General features: G+C 42.2%; 1 protein-coding gene across 1 annotated transcript in view; it reads right to left on the bottom strand.

Moving 5' to 3' along the window:
- LOC128735519 (uncharacterized) overlaps positions 1 to 15,243 on the bottom strand; it is a 126,562-nt gene extending 111,319 nt beyond the window's left edge. The window contains exons 1-3 of the mRNA XM_053830001.1: positions 14,985 to 15,243; positions 12,946 to 13,004; positions 12,399 to 12,639 (exon numbers count right to left, since the gene is read on the bottom strand). Of these exons, the coding sequence (XP_053685976.1) occupies positions 12,399 to 12,639; positions 12,946 to 13,004; positions 14,985 to 15,243 (559 nt within the window). The remainder of the gene's footprint in view (positions 1 to 12,398; positions 12,640 to 12,945; positions 13,005 to 14,984) is intronic.
- Positions 15,244 to 20,331: the final 5,088 nt, after the last annotated feature.

Raw genomic sequence — 20,331 nt, forward strand, 5'->3', positions numbered from 1 at the left:
TGAAAATATTAACATTCCTCACCAGCGGCAGTCTAATGGAGCCAACAGATTACATATGTAGCGATAATCCGTTTCCTGCTGCTCGTTACTAATGAAGAATTATAGACCTAAGGAGTTTTCAACCTTGTTAATTAGAAATACACTCACAGCCGTCAGCTCGCTAGCTGGTTAGCTCGTGTTGATCGGACGAAAGTTTCTGCGGCACGGGGCTATTACGGTGCGGTGTTACTTTGTGGCGAAATTTATCCAGCCCGACAGTCGAAAAAGCGGAAGAACGGAAAACTTTCGGCAAGATTGATGGTGCTGCTGAGGAAGTAATTCTTCGGAAACAAGACGTTCCCAGCCGGAATGATATTATTGGTTGGGGCTATTTTCTGCTTGATTATCCTTATATCCTGAAAGGACGATTGAATTTGCTATGGAAGTTGCCTCGTTACAATATTAGGATTGTGAAAAGACTTTTCTCGTATAATAACACATAATCCTTTGTGTTTATTGTTGGTTCAATAATGACAGCATGCCAATGGAATCATCGAACCATACTATCATTATGAATTTACTTCGTTCTCTCAATTTGTCTAAGCCGGCCATCCTGCACAGTAAACATACTCGATAAACTATTTAATTTCGCAAATATGCACTTGCAAACAATTCCCAACTCCCCAGAGGAAGACGACAGAGTTTCGTTCCACCGAGGGCTTATAATTGTAAGTATAAATATGTATGTATAATAAATTGGACTCTCTATCCTTGGCATCAGCAACCAGCTGCGCCCCGACGACGGACGCTTCGGAATTGAATTGTTAAAATTGTTTGCAACAAAGTTATCAAATTAAAATCACAAATACTTGCGGCGACCGTGGTGGTAGCGGTTCAACCTTCCGCAGCCAGTGTCACCAGTACCTACTGCAAACGCACTCATCATCATCATCATCATCGTCATCCCGGTACGCACGATGCACGCTGAAAGGGTTTTTCCGGACATGGATGGGAAAACGCGCGGAAGTTTTCAAACTGTCGCAAAGTATTCCAATACGGTTTCCAACTGGTCGGAGCTCAACAGCTTCCCAGTGGGATTGGAAATAAAACCGTACCGGATTGGAGCGCGGCGTGCATTCTCTCTTGCTAGTGAAGGGCAATGTATTATGCAGGGAAAACACTTGATGATGATACTGCGAGGTGCTCGTGCTAGACAGGTAGCATAATTTCTACGACAACAAAGTCTCGATTGATTTGAATGATAATTCTCGTTTGAATCGCTCATCATTTCACAGATAAGGTAAAGAATTCTAATTTAGAGAAATCCGCAATTTAGAAAAATGTATATTTCGAAAACGATTTACCGGATCAATATATCCTATTTGGAAAAGTTTGGTTGTACCCTTTTAGAAGAAAATAAAATTTATAAAAAAATGAGCTCTGGATAAGTTTATTTTTATTTGAAAATGTTCCTTACGTTTTATTACAAACTTCGTCTTATCGCATCGGGAGTTTTCTTAAATATGTAAAATAATAGTAACAATCTGAATTACACATTGGTTTACATTTGGTTATTCCAAGATTTTAGAAAGACGCTAGCACTGCTAGGCCGCACTGTGTTAGTGTAAATTTTTTCATATAGCCTAGCGATCAAGTTTTTAATAGATTTTATATCAGTTGTTTAAGTAAGTTAAGTAAGCAAATGGGATTATTACTTATATCTTTTTACGCGCGACTGCCACGTATAAATTCCAACATTCTTGTACTCACGGTAAATTTTGACAGTGTGGTCAGTGACAATAGTCTGACCGTGGAGAACCTGCAAGATTTTGGAATTGACAGATTCAATAACACCGATATCCCTTCACTAACTAATCACAATTCAATTACAAGCAGTTGTGTTCATTATTGCAAAAATTAGGTACGAGAGTTTATATTTCATTAAATTCACATATGCCAATCGATCGGCAAATCTTCTAGGTATCCACACCACATCAATAATTAAACCTATTGATTTCAAAGTAGGTACTATTGAAAAATTTAAAATAATGAAGCATTGTCCAACTGGAAATCCTCACTTCGTGATTGGTTGGAAGATTCTTTACGATGATATACAGTGGTAACCCGATTTTGTCACTCCCCGATTTTGTCACCCCCGATTTTGTCACGTTTTTGACCCGACTTTGTCACCCCCGATTTTGTCACGTATTTTACCCGATTTTGTCACGCTTTTGGTTTATCAAAAGCTTAGTTTGAAAATCATTTTCAAACATGTCAAATGTGTTAAAACACTTTAAAAAGAACTGTGTTGATTATCGTGGAGTTTCTACAAAAGTTGTTTCATATCTCCACAACTATAATAGCTAGAACGTCACTTTCTTTGGAAAAGTTCTTTATAATAATCTTCTCAACAATTTTGTGGAACATTGTTTTTCTCTATCTCTTATTACTTGAAAAACACATTTTCTATCTTACTTCTAGGGGGGTTAATCAAAGAATCGTTTATACCACAAGAAAGAGCTTTTTACGCTGTGAAATTTCTCAGAACATAGTTAACCAGTATAATCAACCGTTTCTGCGCAATTAAAAAACGCGTGTTTTCATACCTGTGGGGCTGTGCTGTGAACAGGTGACAAATGTCCACAGAGAGGTAGAAGGAAGTGCGAAATGTCCTAAAAGTGATCAGAATGAAATATATGTAGTTCGTTCTAAGTTATCTGCAAAAAATTAAAAAAATACCCGATTTTGTCACTGTCCCGTTTTTGTCACCCCTAAATTCATCATGGGGGTGACAAAATCGGGTCACTACTGTAAACCTATACCAATTTGATATCTGTGCTTGGGAAGCTAGCCAAAACAAGTGACAAAGCTTCCCCGTCTCAACAAGATTTCTCAACACCACGATCAAACCTAGACCATTTTGATGTCCCTGCTTGGGAAATACCCCAGAAAGAGTGATAAAGCCCCCTCGTGCCAACAAATTTCTTTCAAACGCGATTAAACCTAGGCCAATTTGATGTCTGTGTTAGGGAAGTGTGTCAGAAAAATTGACTAAAGTCTATCACCTCAACAGATTGCAGATTCTTTACGGCGAGAAGTTTAAACCTAGGCGGTTTTGATATCTGTGTTGCAAAAGTGCGCTACAGCTGTAGTGTTCGGTTATAATTTAACTAGTTGAGCCCGAATCTTACGATCTGGAAAATATAATGTCTGTTCAGAATTCAGAAAACTGCGGATACATTCCATTGGCCTGTGTTTGCAAAGATGTTTAATCTTTGTATAAGTTCTTTGAGTTCTGGTATTGCATAACATAGCTCTAAGATGTTGTACATAAAAGAGTCAGCCGGAAACTGAAACAAATAGTTTTTATGGTCGTATTGGATTTTATTCAACTGAATAAAAACTTCTGACTGCTTGCAATATTTATGTAGTTTGATTAGAGTAAAATGCTGCTTAAAAAATTCTTGATGGTTTGCTGTCATTAACTCATTTTTTTTTAATTTTGCGACTTGATCCGGTCTGATTTAACACCGACCATATCATATCGCGACAAGCCATCGAGTTGAGCAGGCGAGGCGAGCTGTCGAATCAAGCAATCGAGTCAAGGATTTGGGTCGAGCAGTCGAGTCGAACAGTCAAGTCGAGCAGTCTAGTCGAGCAATTAAATCAAGTTCAGTCAAGCAGTCCGATCGAGCAGTTCAATCGAGTGGTCGAGTCGAGCAGTCAAGTCGGTTAGTTACATCGAGCAGTACAGTCAAGCAGCTTAATTGAGCAGTTAAGTCGAGTAGTCCAGTCGAGCAGTTGAATCGAGTAGTCTAGTCGAGCACTCGAGTCGAACAGTTGAATCGAATGGTTTAGTCAAGCAATCGGATCAAGCGGCAAGTCGAGCAGTTGAGTCGAGTAGTCCAGTTAAGCAGCTGATCCGAGCAGTCGAGTCGAGTAGTCCAGTCGAGTAGTAAAGTCGAGCTGTCAAATCAAACAGTTGAGTCAAGCAGTTGAGTCGAGCAGCTTGGATTGAGTGGCTAAGTCGAGCTGTTGAATCAAGCTGTCAGTTGAGTCGAGCAATCAAATCTAGTAATCTAGTCGAGCAGTTGAATCGAGCAATCGGGTTGAGCAATTGAGTCGAACAGCCGATTCGAATAGTCCAATCGAGTAGTTGAGTCAAGCAGTTTATTCGAGCAGTCGAGTGGAACAGTTGAGTCGAGCAGTTTTGTCGAGCAGATGAATCATGCTGTCCAGTCTAGCAGTCCAGTCGAGCAGTCGAATCGAACAGTCTAGTCGAGCAGTTCAATCGTGCAGTTAAGTCGAGCAGTCGGGTCGAGTGGTAAGTCAAGCAAATGTGGCAAGCAGTCGAATCGAGTAGTTAAGTCGAGTAGTCCACTCGAGCAGTTAAATCGAGCTATTCAGTCAAGCAGTCAAGTCGATCGTCCAATTTAGTAGTTGAGTCGAGCAGACGAATCAAACAGTTCAGTCGAGCAGTTCAGTTAAGCAGTCCAGTCGAGCAATCAAATCGAGCAGTCTAATCGACCAGTCCAGTCGAGCAGTCTAGTCAACCCATTGACCAATCGAGCAGTCCAGCAGTCGACCAGTAAGGTGACTGAGAATACAACCCATTGCTACGAAAGCATGACGTCCTGTCAGGGACCTGTGTTTAGTTACCGATAAGCCTTTTATGACCCGCTAAATTTTGAATCAAAACAGAGAGCACCATCACAAATCAAGGTAACTCACCGTTTTGATGCAAAGCTTTGCGGATTTTAAGTGCCTCGTCGCCTCTGTAACCTATAGTCTCTGTAATAGCGAGTACCAGCAGTTGCAAGCCTCCAGGAGAGCAGAAAAGAGGGAATAACATGGTTCTGTTGAGCCAGATGTTTACATCAAAGCTCGGTGGTAGCACACACCCAGATGGGATGGTGGAGATGAAAGAGATGATCGATGAGCTTTATGAGTTTCTCAAGGACAGACATAACGTTTATATGCAGATAAAGTAGCTAGTTATGAGCATTAAATCTGCTATGATCATAGCTGAACGCGAGTCAAAGTTTCTAAGGGTTTTGGCTGAGACTGTACTAAGCGAACCTATGAAGAAGACTTCCGAAGTACTGCTGACGCCAAGAGCACCTCCAGATCTGAACCCGCTTTCGGATTAAAGGGAGAGGGACACGCCTGGGAATGAAGAGGAGCAAAAGAAGGCATAGACCAACGAAAGAGAGGATCCGTACCAGGGCGAAAGCAGCGCACTATGGGCAAAAAGGAACCAACAAACGGACGCAATCAAGATACGGCCTGCAGGCTGATAAAATATAGGTGATCTTATGTAAAATTTTCCGGAGAATCGCGTGGTGCCAACCCCTTTCCTGTATGTCATCGGAAAGTGGCCCATTTTGCTCATTTCTCATGTTTTTAACATATTTTTACCCTTTTTGGACTATACCGTCCAAAGGACGGAGGAAAATATGTCGAGTGCGTTGAAGGTACAGTGTGAATTGGGCGACGTACCGATGGTAATCCAGCTTCGGCGGTAGTAGCGCCCAAGCTTCTGAAAAAATTTGGTTTTCCGAATAAATCCAAATCGTGCTGAACATGCGGTGAGAATGGTTATTTTACAAGCTGCCGAGGTGCCTGCAATACAAAAAGAAGAAGGAAATGAGCACACGACGGGAGGTTCCAATGCTCAGCATTTAAAATGTGTAGGCTAGCCAGCAGTGATTGAGGCGACCCAGATAAATCTTAATCATTGCGATACAGCACAACAACTGATGTGGCAGTCCGCAACAAAACCGATGTGTAAGTAATTACAGAGCTGTACACGATAATGGTAACTGAGCAGTAGATTGAGCAACAATGAATGCAATACAGGCAATGGGGGAGTTCCCCTTCGAAGAGGTGGTTTCGAATTCGTACGAAGGTTTCTTAATTGCCAAAATCAACGGGATCTTTGTTTGCAGCTGTTACGAACCCCAAGATGGACCATAGAGAATTTCCACCTGATACTGGACGGCCTTCCAGTTGACCTCGAGGTATGATGCTGGTCTAATAAGCCAGTCGTCGTATGTTCGAATCTCGACTGGGAGAGGCTGTTAGAGTCAATAGGATCGTAGCAACTGGCCCTGCAATTGCCCTGTACTCTAACAGCTGGCTGCGAAGTCTGTCGTATAAAAACTGAAGGTCAAGTTTCGATTACGGAATGTAGCACCTAGGCTTTGCTTTGCTTTGCTACTGGGTGCGCTGCAGATCGCTGCTATTCAGAAAGCTCGTTGGCCAAATTCCGGAAAAAGAGATTTCCGCACAGTAGTCCCTATTGCAGGCACTTTTTTCAAATATCACATCTGCTGTTGCGGTATAAAGACAGAATATGGAGTCGGTTTCGTAATGTTGGGAAAGCAACTCACCGCCTAACTGATGAAGGCTCGTAGTTAATCGTATATATGTGTTGAAAATTAACCGTTATGTGTGCCCCAGCAAACATTTTGGTCTGTATAACTTAATTCTAAATGAGATAAACGTCAGCATATAAGGTTTATCAAATCATATATCATGCGCAGAAACGGCATATACATGCAAAAGTGGAAGCGATATACATGATTTAGTTCTTCAGAATAATTGAAATGCCGATAAAACAAAACAGTTTATACGACTGAGCCGATTGACTGGATTGCATTTCGACACAGTTACGATAATATTTCTACTCTACCCTTCGCCTTTCCCCATGTGGTAAACGGCAAGTGTCAAAAATTGCATACAGAGCAGGCTATTTATAGCCAAATATTCGCCCTGAAAGTTGATGAGACAAAAAAGTAAAAGCTTTGCTGAAAGCTTTTTTTCATAAACTTCCAGATTTTACCGACCTGTCACAATATTTAACTTTTTTGTCTATATCATTTAAAACAAAGCTGTACTCACCTGGTTTAGAACCAAGAATCACCCGTACCGCAGTATTTGTTCATTACCTTTAAGCTACTGGTACATCAGTACCTTAATGATATTTTTGCACATCTTAAGCCGAAGTCATCGTACATGTAAGCAATGAGATCTTTTATCTGATGCATTGAACATGTAATTTGATTTATTCTCATCCGACATACGAATTTGTGTCAATTGTGACTGAATTACAGTGTCGTAAATAAGTTTGCATTTGATCGTTTATTTTAATGATAATGCTGACTTCATGGAATGATATGCAGGTGCTTTGTTAGCTTTCCGTGGTACAGATTGTTATAAATATACATTAGAATACGTTATATGCATATTCATATTTGATTACATGGAGATAATATTATTAAAGCTCAAGTACAAAAATGTTGTCTGTTATTTCAGAAACTCTTAAAAAGAAATTAAAAGTTATTTAAAATAGAATGCTGAACATTTAGATGCTATAGGACAGCTCAACAATACAACTTACAACAATAAGCATCAAACATTATTTTGTACTGTACCAATTTAATGTTGAATGTCTTTTTCCAATTCCACTTAACATTTGCATTTCTTCTGAAAAGTCATAAGATGCACTGATATTAAGGCATTTAGATTAGCGGATTATCATATAGACTTGCCCAGTTCTGAAAAATACTCTCCTTGGTAAATTTTAAGATTTCCGTTCGTTCACTTACCTATCAGAGAAATATATAAAAAATTATGAAATTCTCCTTTTAACATTTTTAATTTGTAAAACGTTACGTTACGTAGTTTTAATGTGCTAAAAACAATCAAACTCCTCAAAGAGTGCTTTTTCAAAAAGATCTTTTATTGTCTTGTCAGTATGTCTTAATCATTATATGCTTGCTGCTTAATATTTAGGCGGGCTTATTTGAATTATTAACATTTTTAAAATAATTAAAAAGGTAATTGTAAAAGGTTTTCAAACCAGATAATAGTTTTTTGAATATTTCGCCACAATAAAAATAAGTTCAATTTTAACAAAAGAAATAAATAGATATTTAAATTTAAAATAAAAGCGAAGAAACCGTTAATTTTTTTGGTTGACAAATCTGCATTAAGAACGTATCCTTGAAATCTCTCTATTTTGTTGTTTTTGTTGTAAAGAAATAACAATAAATTTGAACGTGTTTTGATGCAAATCATATTTTAATGCACCTAGAATCTCATGATTATCACTGCTTGTATATAAATCTAAAACGATGTCATATAAGACATTTTGCAAAACATAATCCGATGAAAACTGTAATTAAATAAGATTACATCTTCATAATAGCCATTGTTGGTAACTAAATCTAAGAAATCGTCATATGCGATATTCGCTAAGCATAACCCGATTATCTTTCGAGCTATTTACGATTTTTACTATTAATTCGTATATCCATCATCGTGTGCATTACATACGATGAAATTTACACAATGTGCTTACAACATGTGTACATTTATACTAGTCCGATGTGATATCCATTTATATAAGATTAAATCTCGACATGAATATACGATATCTGGTTTGCTGGGGCGACAGGGTACCCGGGTACCTTTTCAGTTTTAAAATAGTTATAACTCATTCAATTTAAAACATACGTTATAGAAATTTTGCGACATCGTAAAACTCGTTGATCTTAAGTAACTGAGGTAATTTGGTCACTTGAATTTTTTTATTACGTAGGAGGGCGACAAGGGTACCCGGGTACCCATGATTTGTTATGTTCATAACTTTGGCTATTTTGAACCGATTTGGATGAAACCAGTGGTATTTGATTCGTAAATTTATGTAGTTTTGATTAGATAAAGCGTTTGGCTATAAAATGACAAGTAGCTCCCGGGAATCGGCAATTCCGGAGCAACGACCAATAAAAGGTGAGAAGCCGCTTGTTTTGAAAGAATATCAGCTTCCAGCAAAGCTATTAGCTTTGAACTTGACATTGTGGTCCCTTTTTTCACCTAATGATATAAACTGGTCACTTTAGATCGCATTGGCCATTCCAGAATTGGGTTCCTGTAGGGTTACAGATGGCCAGCTAGGTGCCTAAGCCAATATTAGAATTGGTTTAGCGGATCTTTTAGATGTTTTGTGCCGATATGGCCAGCTTAGTACTGATTGATAACTTCGGAACTGGTTCCAAATGTACAACGGATGGTTCTACGTTGTGAACTGTTCCGATAATGCTAAGCATTATCTTGAATCCTACGGTTTCATCTGTGACCCCATAGAAGCCATTTTCGAAATAAACAATCAAAATACATCGAAACGTAAAAAATATCACCTACCGAACTAATTCCAACAACTTTGATACCCATATGGCTAGGTTTTACTTCCAATGCTTGACTGACCACCCATGGCCCCACTAGCACCTGCTTCGGAATGACCAACCTGATTCATCTCATTGTATGAAATAGTTCACTGTATGAATTTCTAGAGTTTTGATATCCGCGTGACTAATGTTCCTGCAATACAATCAGTTCTCCACTTCACAGCGGACACTCTGTCGGAATTCCGGATTTTCGGGCCCCGTATGTCTTTTAATGGCCAAAGTTTAAATAATAAAAAAACTAGATAAATTGACGAATCAAATGACACCTATTTCATCAAAATCGGTTTAAAATTGTTGATGTTGTACCCTTGTCGCCCTGCTAAAGGTGTTTTTTTTGTCGCACACATAACGGTTAAGGGCAAATTTTACAACTAATTTTACAATTTTACGCCCAATCAACGTATACACATCGATAAATGATAAATCTACTGATGCTAAGGACGAGTTCTATGATAGACTCGAGAGCACCTATCAGGAGTGTCCGTAACAACCCAAGTAATATTTTGGATTTTATTACTCTCTTATGATTTTTGAAGACCACCATAAGAGTACAATAAAACCTACATTGCTGCTTGGGAAAACATGAACATCATCATCGGAGATGCAAATTCACAGACCGGGAGGATGAGGAATTCTTCCGTCCTGCCATTGGAAAACATAGCCTTCATCTCTCGATCAATGGTAATGGTCTGAGGCTCATAAACTTCGTCTCAGCCAGAGAAATAGCCATCTGTAGCACCTACTTTCCACGTCTGAATATTCGGAAACATACATGGAGGCATCCAAATATGGATTCTAGCTCTCAGATCGATCATGTCTTGATTGATGGTCAACACTTTTTGGATGTCATCGATGTATGGCCTTTTTGAGGATCCAAATGTCGAATCTGACCACTATCTCGTCGTGTGTAAGATTCTCGTAAGGTTGTCAAACGCAGCGAATGCGCGCACTGAGAGGACGCTACGTTTCAACATCGGCGTTTGATGGTAGATGGCGTGGCAGCGGAATACGCCAGAAAGCTTGATCAACCAATCGCAGAACAGAAGGAAGAAAGAGAAGGCATAAGTGGGCTGTGGAGGAACCTCCATGGTGCCATTAAAACTACTGCAAGAAAGGTGGAAAGCACGATGCGTGGAAAACAGCGTAACAATTGGTTTGATGCCGAATGCTAGAGAGTGACAGATGAGAAGACTCAGGTCAGAAGTCGCATGCTCACTGCGGCTACACGTCAGAACAGAGAAAGGTATAGAAAGATCAGAGCTACGGAAAAGAATCCACCGTCTGTAAAACGCGAGTACGAAGAGCACATGCTTACCGGCACAGATGAGAGATTCGGTGGCAACGACAAACGGAGTTTCTACAAAACGGTGAGGAGCAGGAATTGTGCTTGTCTGTTGATGTGCAATGATAGTGCTGGCAACCTGCCTACTGACAAAACGGTGCTAGTAGCCAAGTAGAAGAAGCAGTTTCAGATGTTATGGAATGGAGAGGTGAACACGGAGATCATCAGAAACAGGATACAAATTGTGAGCGATGGCCAAGCTGTGGTGCCAGCTGAAAACAGTAAGGCTGCTGGGAAGGACGGTATCCCGGCTGAACTTCTAAAAGCGGGAAGCGAGCGGCTGTGCGAAGCAATCCACCGTATCATTGACAGCATATTGTAGGAAGAACAAATGCCGGAGGAGCAGCGGTGGAATGACATCAAAAAAGGATGTCGTTTCAAGTGTAAAAACTAATGAGGCATTATATTGCTTAATTCTGCCTGTAAGGTGCTTACCTGTATCCTGTTCTGTAGACTGAGACTGCCAGCGGAGTCCTTCGTCGGCGAGTACTCATCATCTCTTTGTGAACTTCAAGGTGGCGTACGATTCAGTCAAACGAAATGAGCTGTGGCAGCTAATGCTAGCACGTGGTTTTCCGACGAAGCTAATTACGCTGATTCGTGAGATGATGGATGGTTCCAAATCATGTGTCAAAATAGCGAGTAAGACATCAGCCGCTTTCGTGACGTTGGATGGACTGAAGCAAGGGGATGCACTCTCTAACTTGCAATTCAACATTGCCTTGGAAGGTGCAATACGAAGAGCAATCGTAGAAAGGAACGAGACGTAGATATTATTGGAATCAACCGTAGAGCAGTGGAAGAGGCCTTTAGACCTTTTAAACGGAAAGCAGCCAGATTGGGACTCACCATTAACACCGCCAAAACGAAGTACATGGTTGCTGGCAGGGAATGTGGGAGTCCAAACGGTGTTGGTGCCAAGGTAGAGCTGGATGGGGAACGATGTGAAATAGTTGAGGAATTCATATACCTTGGTACACTCGTGACATGTGACAGCGATGAGCGATGTAAGCCGCGAAGTGAAACGACGAAACAACATTTCTACGGATTACGTAGCCAGCTGAAGTTCCGTAGTTTGCAAATTCGCACAAAACTGGCGCTCTACAGAACACTAACCCGTCCGGTGGCCCTGGACGGACATTAATAATGGACGGTAAAGGAAGCTGACCGACGAGTGCTTCGAGCGTAAAATGCTACTTGATGCCAAAATGGAAAACGGAGTGTGATGCAGTTGTATCAAGTACACAAAAACTGGGCACGTGACCAGAATGCCCGGTGAAAGAGTGGTCAGAACCAGGAAGAGGCCGTGGACATCGTGGCAGACCCAGCACCCGATGGATGTGGAGTGAGGTAGCAGACATACTAACGCCAGAGGGTTTGTTGGAAGCTCTGGTTATGCTGGTATTTCTACTATTCAACATAGGTACCGATAGCATTTTTTTATAAAGACGGTTGATGTCACTTTTTGCAGCTCATCTTTGATGCCGAACATGAACTAGGGTGCCTGTGAAGGGTATAACCATAACGATCACCATGTGATTAAATATGCCATCAGCCGGTGGATTTCGGCGATATTAGGAAGTAGAAAACGACGACCTTTGCCAAAAATCTTTTCGTTGAGGCACTCCGGAACAGTAGAGGATCGCTCCTGAATGCGCATCAGTTGACGGATATGTTAGCAAGGCAATGTGATGCTACCATGCAGAGAAAACCGGAGCCGCGAAGCGCGCGGCGCCCAGCTTACTGATGAAACGAGATACTTAACAACCTTCGCGCTAGTTGTCGCCCACCCCTGGGCTGCATTGCAGTGGCGAAAGTTAAACAACCTGCGACAGCCAGCAAGCTGTCCCCAGATAAGCTGATGGCTACCGTGGAGAGACTTTGGTCATTAGCACCGTACGGCACAGAAGACATGGACAACGCTGACGGTTTGTAAGTCTCCAAAGATGAACTACTGACTAGACGGCTGAAGTTCAAGAAGGCGTCCGGTCCGGATGGAATCCCTAACGTGACCCTGAAGGCAGCGATGCGTTCGCGAATATGTTCAGAACAGTTCTGTAGAAATACCTGGATAAAGGTAGCATGTCGAATAGGTGGAAGATCCAGAAGCTAGTGCTGCTGATGTGGTCAGGAAAGCCTGCGTGGGACTTAGGGTCAGATAGGCCGATATGTTTGCTGGATACATGAGAAAGACTCCAGGAGAAGATACTTCTGAACAACTGAAGTTTTTGGAGAGTCTTAGTAGAATACGAAACCTGGAAATTAAATAAAAAGAATCGGACAATGGTAAAGTGAGCCGATAGATCGTCCGAACAGAAACGAAGAGGATATTGTGAGGACAACGGCATATGTTATGATCGACGTAAAAATTACCTCAGCGTTACTGGGAGGTCGTTGCTGAGACGCTGCGTAGAATGCAGATCCCGGGATATCTGTGCAGAATTTTGACGAGTTACAGAACCGAACCGGGTGCTTGTTTACAAGACCGTAGGGAGAAGGAAGACGCTGAATATTATGGCGAGAGTTCCGCAAGACTTTAGCCTCGGACCAACGGTGTATTGAACCCGAAGCTGCCAAGGACGTGATTATCGTTGGCTTTGCTAATGATGTCGCGTTATCACTGGAAGAGGTAGAAACACTGGTGATAGAGGCGATTGGACAGATCAAGAACCGGATGAAGGGGACAAAACTCCCAAATCGCTTACCGTAAGATGAAGCTTACCGGATAATAGAGTTGTTGTTATTGATTTGTTGTTAGGGTACAGAAAATGTAAATTGAATAATTTTGTACAATATAAAAATGATTTGGATTTTCAATTCTGTAAATTGAAATAGAGCTCGGATCCCGTTTCATTCCAATTTGCAACAAATTCAATCTCGCACTGATCCAGTTCCCAGCCTTTGCATTATAATACTATATGCATGCAAACTCGCTCAATCATTCGACAAAATTAGGATCCGCTCCGTTCCATTTATGTGCAATATGAGATCACTGGCTCTGAGAAGCATTCCTGAATCAATAAAATTTGATTGCTTCTTATCTGGATTATTTAAGATATCGAGGATGTTTATTTGCCTAGCGTTATTCCTTCCTAGCTGCCTAGCAATAACATAAATTACTCGGCGTTGCTTTTTCCCGGATAGCGCTGCCCATCCTCTTTAATGTTCCGAAAGACATTTGATTATCCGTTCGGTTTTATGCTGATAGCTACTGAGCGCAGCAGAACGCGGGCGGCGCGGCCAGGCGCCGATGGCGTTGGAGTCCAACACGGTGGCCTGTCGCCCATCGTTTCGGTCCGTTTGGAGATCGCTCGGTTGCTCGATGCTCATCGATGCTCCATATTTGGGTTTTCCGTTTTTTCTTTCTTTTTGTCTCCTCTGGCTTAGTTTAGATCTGTCTGTGAGATGGCGATTGCAAAAAGCAATCGCTACCGTCGTCGGTCGTGGAGAAGAAGCTCAACATGTCCCCCGAATCGGACTGATGGCATATTACATTTGGTCCAGCCGGTTGGCAATGCACGGGGGCAGCGGCGACTGTGCCGCGTCGGGTCGAGCTTTATGTTTGCCTTTATTTTATCATGGCAACGGGCGAATAGATTACACCGGTCAACTCGTGTGTTTTGCGAAACCTCTTTTCGGCGAATTAAATAGATATTTAAAACCATTCAAATGTCTGAGTCCAGTCAGATATGCTGTTGAGGTATAGAAATGATTCTGAAACCTCTAAAAATATGATTCATTTTTCAGTTTTTTCTTAACCAAATTTATTATCCAGTGTTAATAAAATTTCAGGTCGTTGCTTTAGGAAATCACAAAATTGTTAACTTCATAGTTCGGTGTTAAGTCTAAACTAGGAAAGCTTTTGATTGAAAGAAAATTCTTAGCTTGCGTTTCCATGGATGTATATCTAACAAAATCGTATTTTACGCACAATAAGTATATACGTACTGCTTTGGAAGCGATTTACGTGTTTATTTAAGATAAGATCCGGATAAGCGTAATTGACTCTATACTGCTATACAATTCTGCAGATTAAATATCAAGAATTTGTTCTGTCGATTGAAAAATTTAATATTCTCGTTTTAATTAGCTGTTAGTCTATTGATAGTAAAACGGATTTTGTAATCTTTCCAACGTTTCAACTGTATATTTCAGTCTTCTTCAGGGATTGAATACTGTCTGCTCTTTGTCAAGTGTTTGTGTCTCGTAGAAATGACTGATAGCCAATTAAAACGAGAATATTAAATATCAAGTTAAGCGTACTTTTTAGACTTTATTTTCCATTCGAAATTTGTTAAAGATTATCACGATAATTTTCGGGCTGGGCTATTTCAACACGTTCATTGCTGTGGCTTGAAAATTAGTGAGCAACGTGTCGTCAGTCACTCAAATGAAAACTAATGAAAACTCACCTGGTTGTGTTCGCTGTTTTACGGAATCGCCTTTTTCGATGTCATCCAATGCATTTCGGCTGCCGCTAGCCTTGTTAGTCTTGTACTCTATTCGCTCCTGTTTGCTGTCCTGTCCGTCGCTACCGATAGCACTACTACGATCATCAGTTTGCCGCACGGACGTCCTGTCATCTGTCTGCATTGTCGACGGAAGCGGATGCGAGTCGGCTAACGAGGACGATGCTGAAGACTGATGCGTCGGTATCGAGCGAGTTATCATTAGTGCAATAATGCAGCATTGATACATCATCATGGTGAGCAGCAACATCGGAATGGCTACGACGGCGTCCCGTATTCCACATGAAGATACGCAACCGGTTGCGGGATTCCGCCGCAGGGTTTGCCGCTTCCTGGTCTGTTCTGTTTTACAGTTCCAATGACTGGTTATTATTGTTTGTTGTGTCGTATATGGTGGACAATATTACGGATAAGCGGATAATTTGTCTAGAATTTAAGGAACGTTGCTGCCAAGTTTTCTCCATGCTTGAATAATTTGCGATCCAATGAGTTGAGTCTGAAAGCGAAGAAAAGGTTGAGAGTTTATCAGATGTAGAATTTTATTATTGCAACTTAAATATTATTGTTTAGATCCATCTGAGCGATTCTGCGAATCCATTATTGACCGATTTTCCTCTATTCTTCCTATTCCAGCGACAGGAAATACTAAGTTCAATGTTCAAATAAACCCGACCGAAAGATTTATCTTGACATCCGAGGCAAACCAGAACCGCACCGCATCCACAATAAACAAAAAACGGAAAAACACATTCCAGTACGAGAGGGGGATCTGCGGAGCAATAAATTGTGTCAATAAAACTGTGTGTAGGTACCTATAGTCTGTAGTGTACCGGTACATTCAACGAGGAAAACTTTTGCCGGTCAAGCTTAACACCGCCGGCACCTCTAGCTGCTGCTCTGGCAGCATTTTAGTAAACACCTTCGTAGTACAAAGCCCGTGAAATTGTTTCGAGTGCCAAACAATTCATGACACAAAACAAATGTCCTGACAATGTTTTGCCACTCTAGTGATAGCGCGCGGACAATCCACCGACCGACCGACGACCCGGTGCTGCGGTGCTGCTGCAGTGGAACGTCTAAATAAGTGGTTTGTTTGCTAATCTCATGCTTTTTGGAGAGCTGAGCATCCTTCAAACCGGTTGACTTCTTGGCGGGTGCTCCTCGGAACACACAGCAAGCAAGTGAACACGCAAGCACGTGAAACCTATCATGTCGGGAAAGGCAAAATGGGGAGTGTCGGCCAACTCGGGAAAGTTTGTCTAGCACTTTTTCATAGGAGGTTTAGCAGGAGCAGGACTGGTGTTTGCACATGTGTCTCTCTGGGGCACAGTGTAAAAGTTGCGCTTTCTGTGACCATCGGAGAAGTGCTTTCAGCTTTCACTATCACGTATGCACACGGCAAGCATGGGGCAGTAAAATTTTCCTCCGAAAGAGATTGTCGCACCGGCGGCGCGCGGTGGAGCTGCACGTAAGGGGACGCTAGAAACAATACGGCTGTCGGTTGAGAAATTGTTTCGAAATTAAAAATGTTTATTCAGAGGTGGCCTGTGGCTTTTGAGCCAGTTTCTGCTGTGGGACGAGTGCAACTGGATGTCTCTTTAGGCGGATGGTTTGCTCAAGTGATGGTTATGCAAATCTAGTTTTCAGAAAGACGCTCACGGGATTTAAAATGTTGGGAAACCAACGGTGTAATCTGGTGTACAGTGAATAATCTGCCGTTCATAGTTATACTTGCAATGGGTTTAGTAGGAAAAACACTGTAACGTCTCAAGAGTCCGAGCAAATCTAAAAAATAGCAATTGACTACCTTCGATTTCAACCAAAATTGGTATAATTGTTCACTTTGACCCATCTTTTGACGTAGGACTACATCTTTGTTTACTATATCGGGTAGTACTTTGTGAAAACGAAAGTAGAAGTAGAAGTAGAAGTAGAACGTTTCAATGAAAGATTTTAAATGCTAATAGCTACTATACTACTGAACGAAACATAACTGTTAATATGTCGTTAGATAGATAAAATATCCATCAATTTTATAGTAATATACTTATGACAATCTTTTATACGCTTAATAGTGAAAATGTATGTAAAGTTTCAAGGTCAAACCCCATGCATTTTCTTCATTATGTGAAGCATGGTTCATAAGCAGGGACGACAGTTAGACACACCATATGTTTAGTGTGGTTTCCTTTACAAAAAAAACTACAAGGTATACAGTCCTAATGGTTGCACGAAAGGGTGACGTAGGACTATGTTATATAACACGTGTTGTATTGATAACATGTTACATCATTAAATCGAGGACTAATGCAAACGGCATTTCTGCCATGAATATCTGTGAGTATCATTGCCCCCTGCATGACTCACTACAACAGGCACTTGAGCTTCAAGTATATGTTTTAGGCACTGACGAACTGACATGACGCATAGAAGAAAATCCTTTAAAAACCATCGTCCTACACATTTTGGTTGCACACTAGCACCATCTGTTATGCATGTCGCCGAGTAGCTTGCATTTGCAGGGTTTTATGCTGTAGGATTTTTACATTTGTATGGTTTTATACTGAAAACTCGAAGTAACACTCGCGCGCCGCGTTGTATCCATGTTGCGAAACATGCTTTTTTGAAAAATGAGTGGTTTTTGATTGGACGATGGAACTAACGCGAGTGCCTCGTCTGTTTGTCTGTGTTTCAGGCTAAATCTGAATATCATACATTTATCATACATTTCAGTTTGAGGCGAGTGCCACAAAAGAGACATGTATATGGCGTTTTAGGTACGATTAACTAAAAATTTTAACATGAAAGGTAATTTACAATTATAAAAGCAAAGTTCAGATTTAGAAAAATTTCATTTAACCTTCATTTAATCCGTCCGTGGTCCTTAAAAGGGTCTTACTTACTTACTTAATTGGCCTAACGTCTTATGACAAGGCCTGCGCAGTATAATTTCTCCATCTGTTTCGGTCCATGGCAACTGATCTCCAGTTCCGCGGGCACCCAGTGCTCGCCAGATCTCGCTCCACCTGGTCCACCTCGCTCGCTGTGCCCCTCTTCGTCTTGTTCCTACTGGATTTGATGCGAAAACCATTTTTGCAGGATAGTTGTCCGGCATTCTAGCAACATGTCCTGCCCAACGTATCCGTCCAGCTTTAACCACTTTCTGAATACTTGGTTCGCCGTAGAGACGCGCGAGCTTGTGGTTCATTCTTCGCCTCCATACACTGTTCTCTTGCACTTAAGATGGTTCTTAGCACCCGCCGTTCGAAAACTCCGAGTACTCGTAGGTCCTCTTCTAGCAGTGTTTACGTTTCGTGCCCGTAGAGGACAACCGGTCTAATTAGCGTTTTGTACAGTGTGCACTTTGTACGGGGGCTCAAATAGTTCGACCGCAAGTGTTTGTGGAGTCCGTAGTAGGCCCGACTTCCGCTGATAAAATGTCTTTTAATCTCACGGCTGGTATTGTTGTCCTCTGTTGCCAGCGAGCCAAGGTATACGAACTCGTCGACTACTTTGAACTCATCCCCGTCGATTACCACGATACTGGCCAAGCGAGCCCTGTCGCGCTCGGTCCCGCCCGCCAGCATATACTTCGTTTTAGACGTATTAATCTTCAATTCAATCTTCTCTGCTTCGCGTTTCAGTCTGGTGTACTGATCTTCCACCGCCTCAAATGTTCTGTCGACAGCATCCACGTCGTCAGCAAAGCAGATAAATTGACTGGATTTATTGAAAATCGTGCCCCGCATTTCGATCGCCGCTCGCCTTATAACACCTTCAAGCGCAATATTGAATAGCAGGCAGGAAAGACCATCTCCTTGTCGAAGTCCCCTGCGAGATTCGAATGGGTCCGACAATCCAGCCGAGATTCTTACACAGCACTGGATCCCATCTATCGTAGCCATGATAAGTCTAGTAAGCTTACCCGGAAAGCCGTTTTCGTCTAAAATTTCCCATAGCTCTTGTCGGTTTACGCTATCATATGCGGCTTTGAAATCGATGGACAGGTGGTGCGTGGGGACTCGAAATTCGCGGCACTTCTGGAGGATCTTTATTTTCTTTATTTTTCTCACAATCCAGCTTATCACCTTTCTTGTAGACAGGGCAGATAACCCCGTCTTTCCACTCCTCCGGTAGCCGTTCCGTATCCCAAATCTTGACAATCAGTTGATGCAGACAGCCGGCCAACTTGTCCGGGCCCATTTTAATAAGTTCCGCTCCAATGCCATCCTTTCCCGCTGCTTTGTTGTTCTTCAGCCGCTGGATGGCTTCTTTAACTTCCCTTATCGATGGGGGTGGCACATCTTCGTCGCTTGCTGCATCAATGTGGTCACTTCCTCCGCTATCATGGGCTTCCACCTGCACGCCATTCAGGTGTTCATCGTAGTGCTGCTTCCACCTTTCGATCACCGCACGGTCGTCAGTCAAGATACCTCCTTCTTTATCTCTGCACATTTCGGCCCGCGGCACGAAGCCTTTGCGAGATCCGTTGAGTCTCTGATAGAACTTCCGTGTGTCGTGAAAGCGGTACAGCTGTTCGAGTTCTTCGCACTCCTTCTCCTCTTGGTGGCGCTTCTTCTCCTTGAAGAGTCGGGTTTGCTGTCTCCGCTTCTGTTTGTATCGCTCCACATTCTGACGGGTGGCTCTACGCAGCATTTGTACCCGCGCTGCGTTCTTCTCAGCCAATATCTGCTGGCATTCCTCGTCAAACCATTCGTTGCGTCGATTCGGTGCTACACCGCCTAGGACGTTCTCCGCTACGCTGTTTTCACGGCATTCCAACAGTCCTCAAGAGGGGCTTCATCCAGCTCACCCTCTTCCGGCAGCGCGGTTTCGAGAGATAACGCGTAGTCTTCGGCGACCTCCGGTTGCTTCAGTCGCGCTAGATTATACCGTGGCGGGCGGCGGTGTCGTATGTTGTTCACAACAGATAGTTTTTGACGTATCCTTACCATCACTAGTTAGTGATCCGAATCAATGTTAGCGCCCGGATAGGTTCTGACGTCGATAATGTCTGAAAAGTGCCGACCATCTATCAGAACGTGGTAGATTTGTGATTCTGTCTGGTGGCTTGATCTCCAGGTGTACCGATGGTAGAGGTTATGCTGGAAGAAGGTACTACGTATGGCCATGTTCTTGGAGGCGGCGAAATCGACAAGTCTTAGGCCGTTTTCGTTCGTTTGCGGGTGGGCGCTGAACCGTCCAATCACCGGTTTGAATTTCTCCTCCTGACCAACCTGAGCATTACAGTCCCCGATGATAATTTTGACATCATGTCTTGGGCAGCGGT

Source organism: Sabethes cyaneus, chromosome 2 (assembly GCF_943734655.1).
Source record: "Sabethes cyaneus chromosome 2, idSabCyanKW18_F2, whole genome shotgun sequence".
Classification (NCBI taxonomy): Eukaryota; Metazoa; Arthropoda; class Insecta; order Diptera; family Culicidae; genus Sabethes; species Sabethes cyaneus.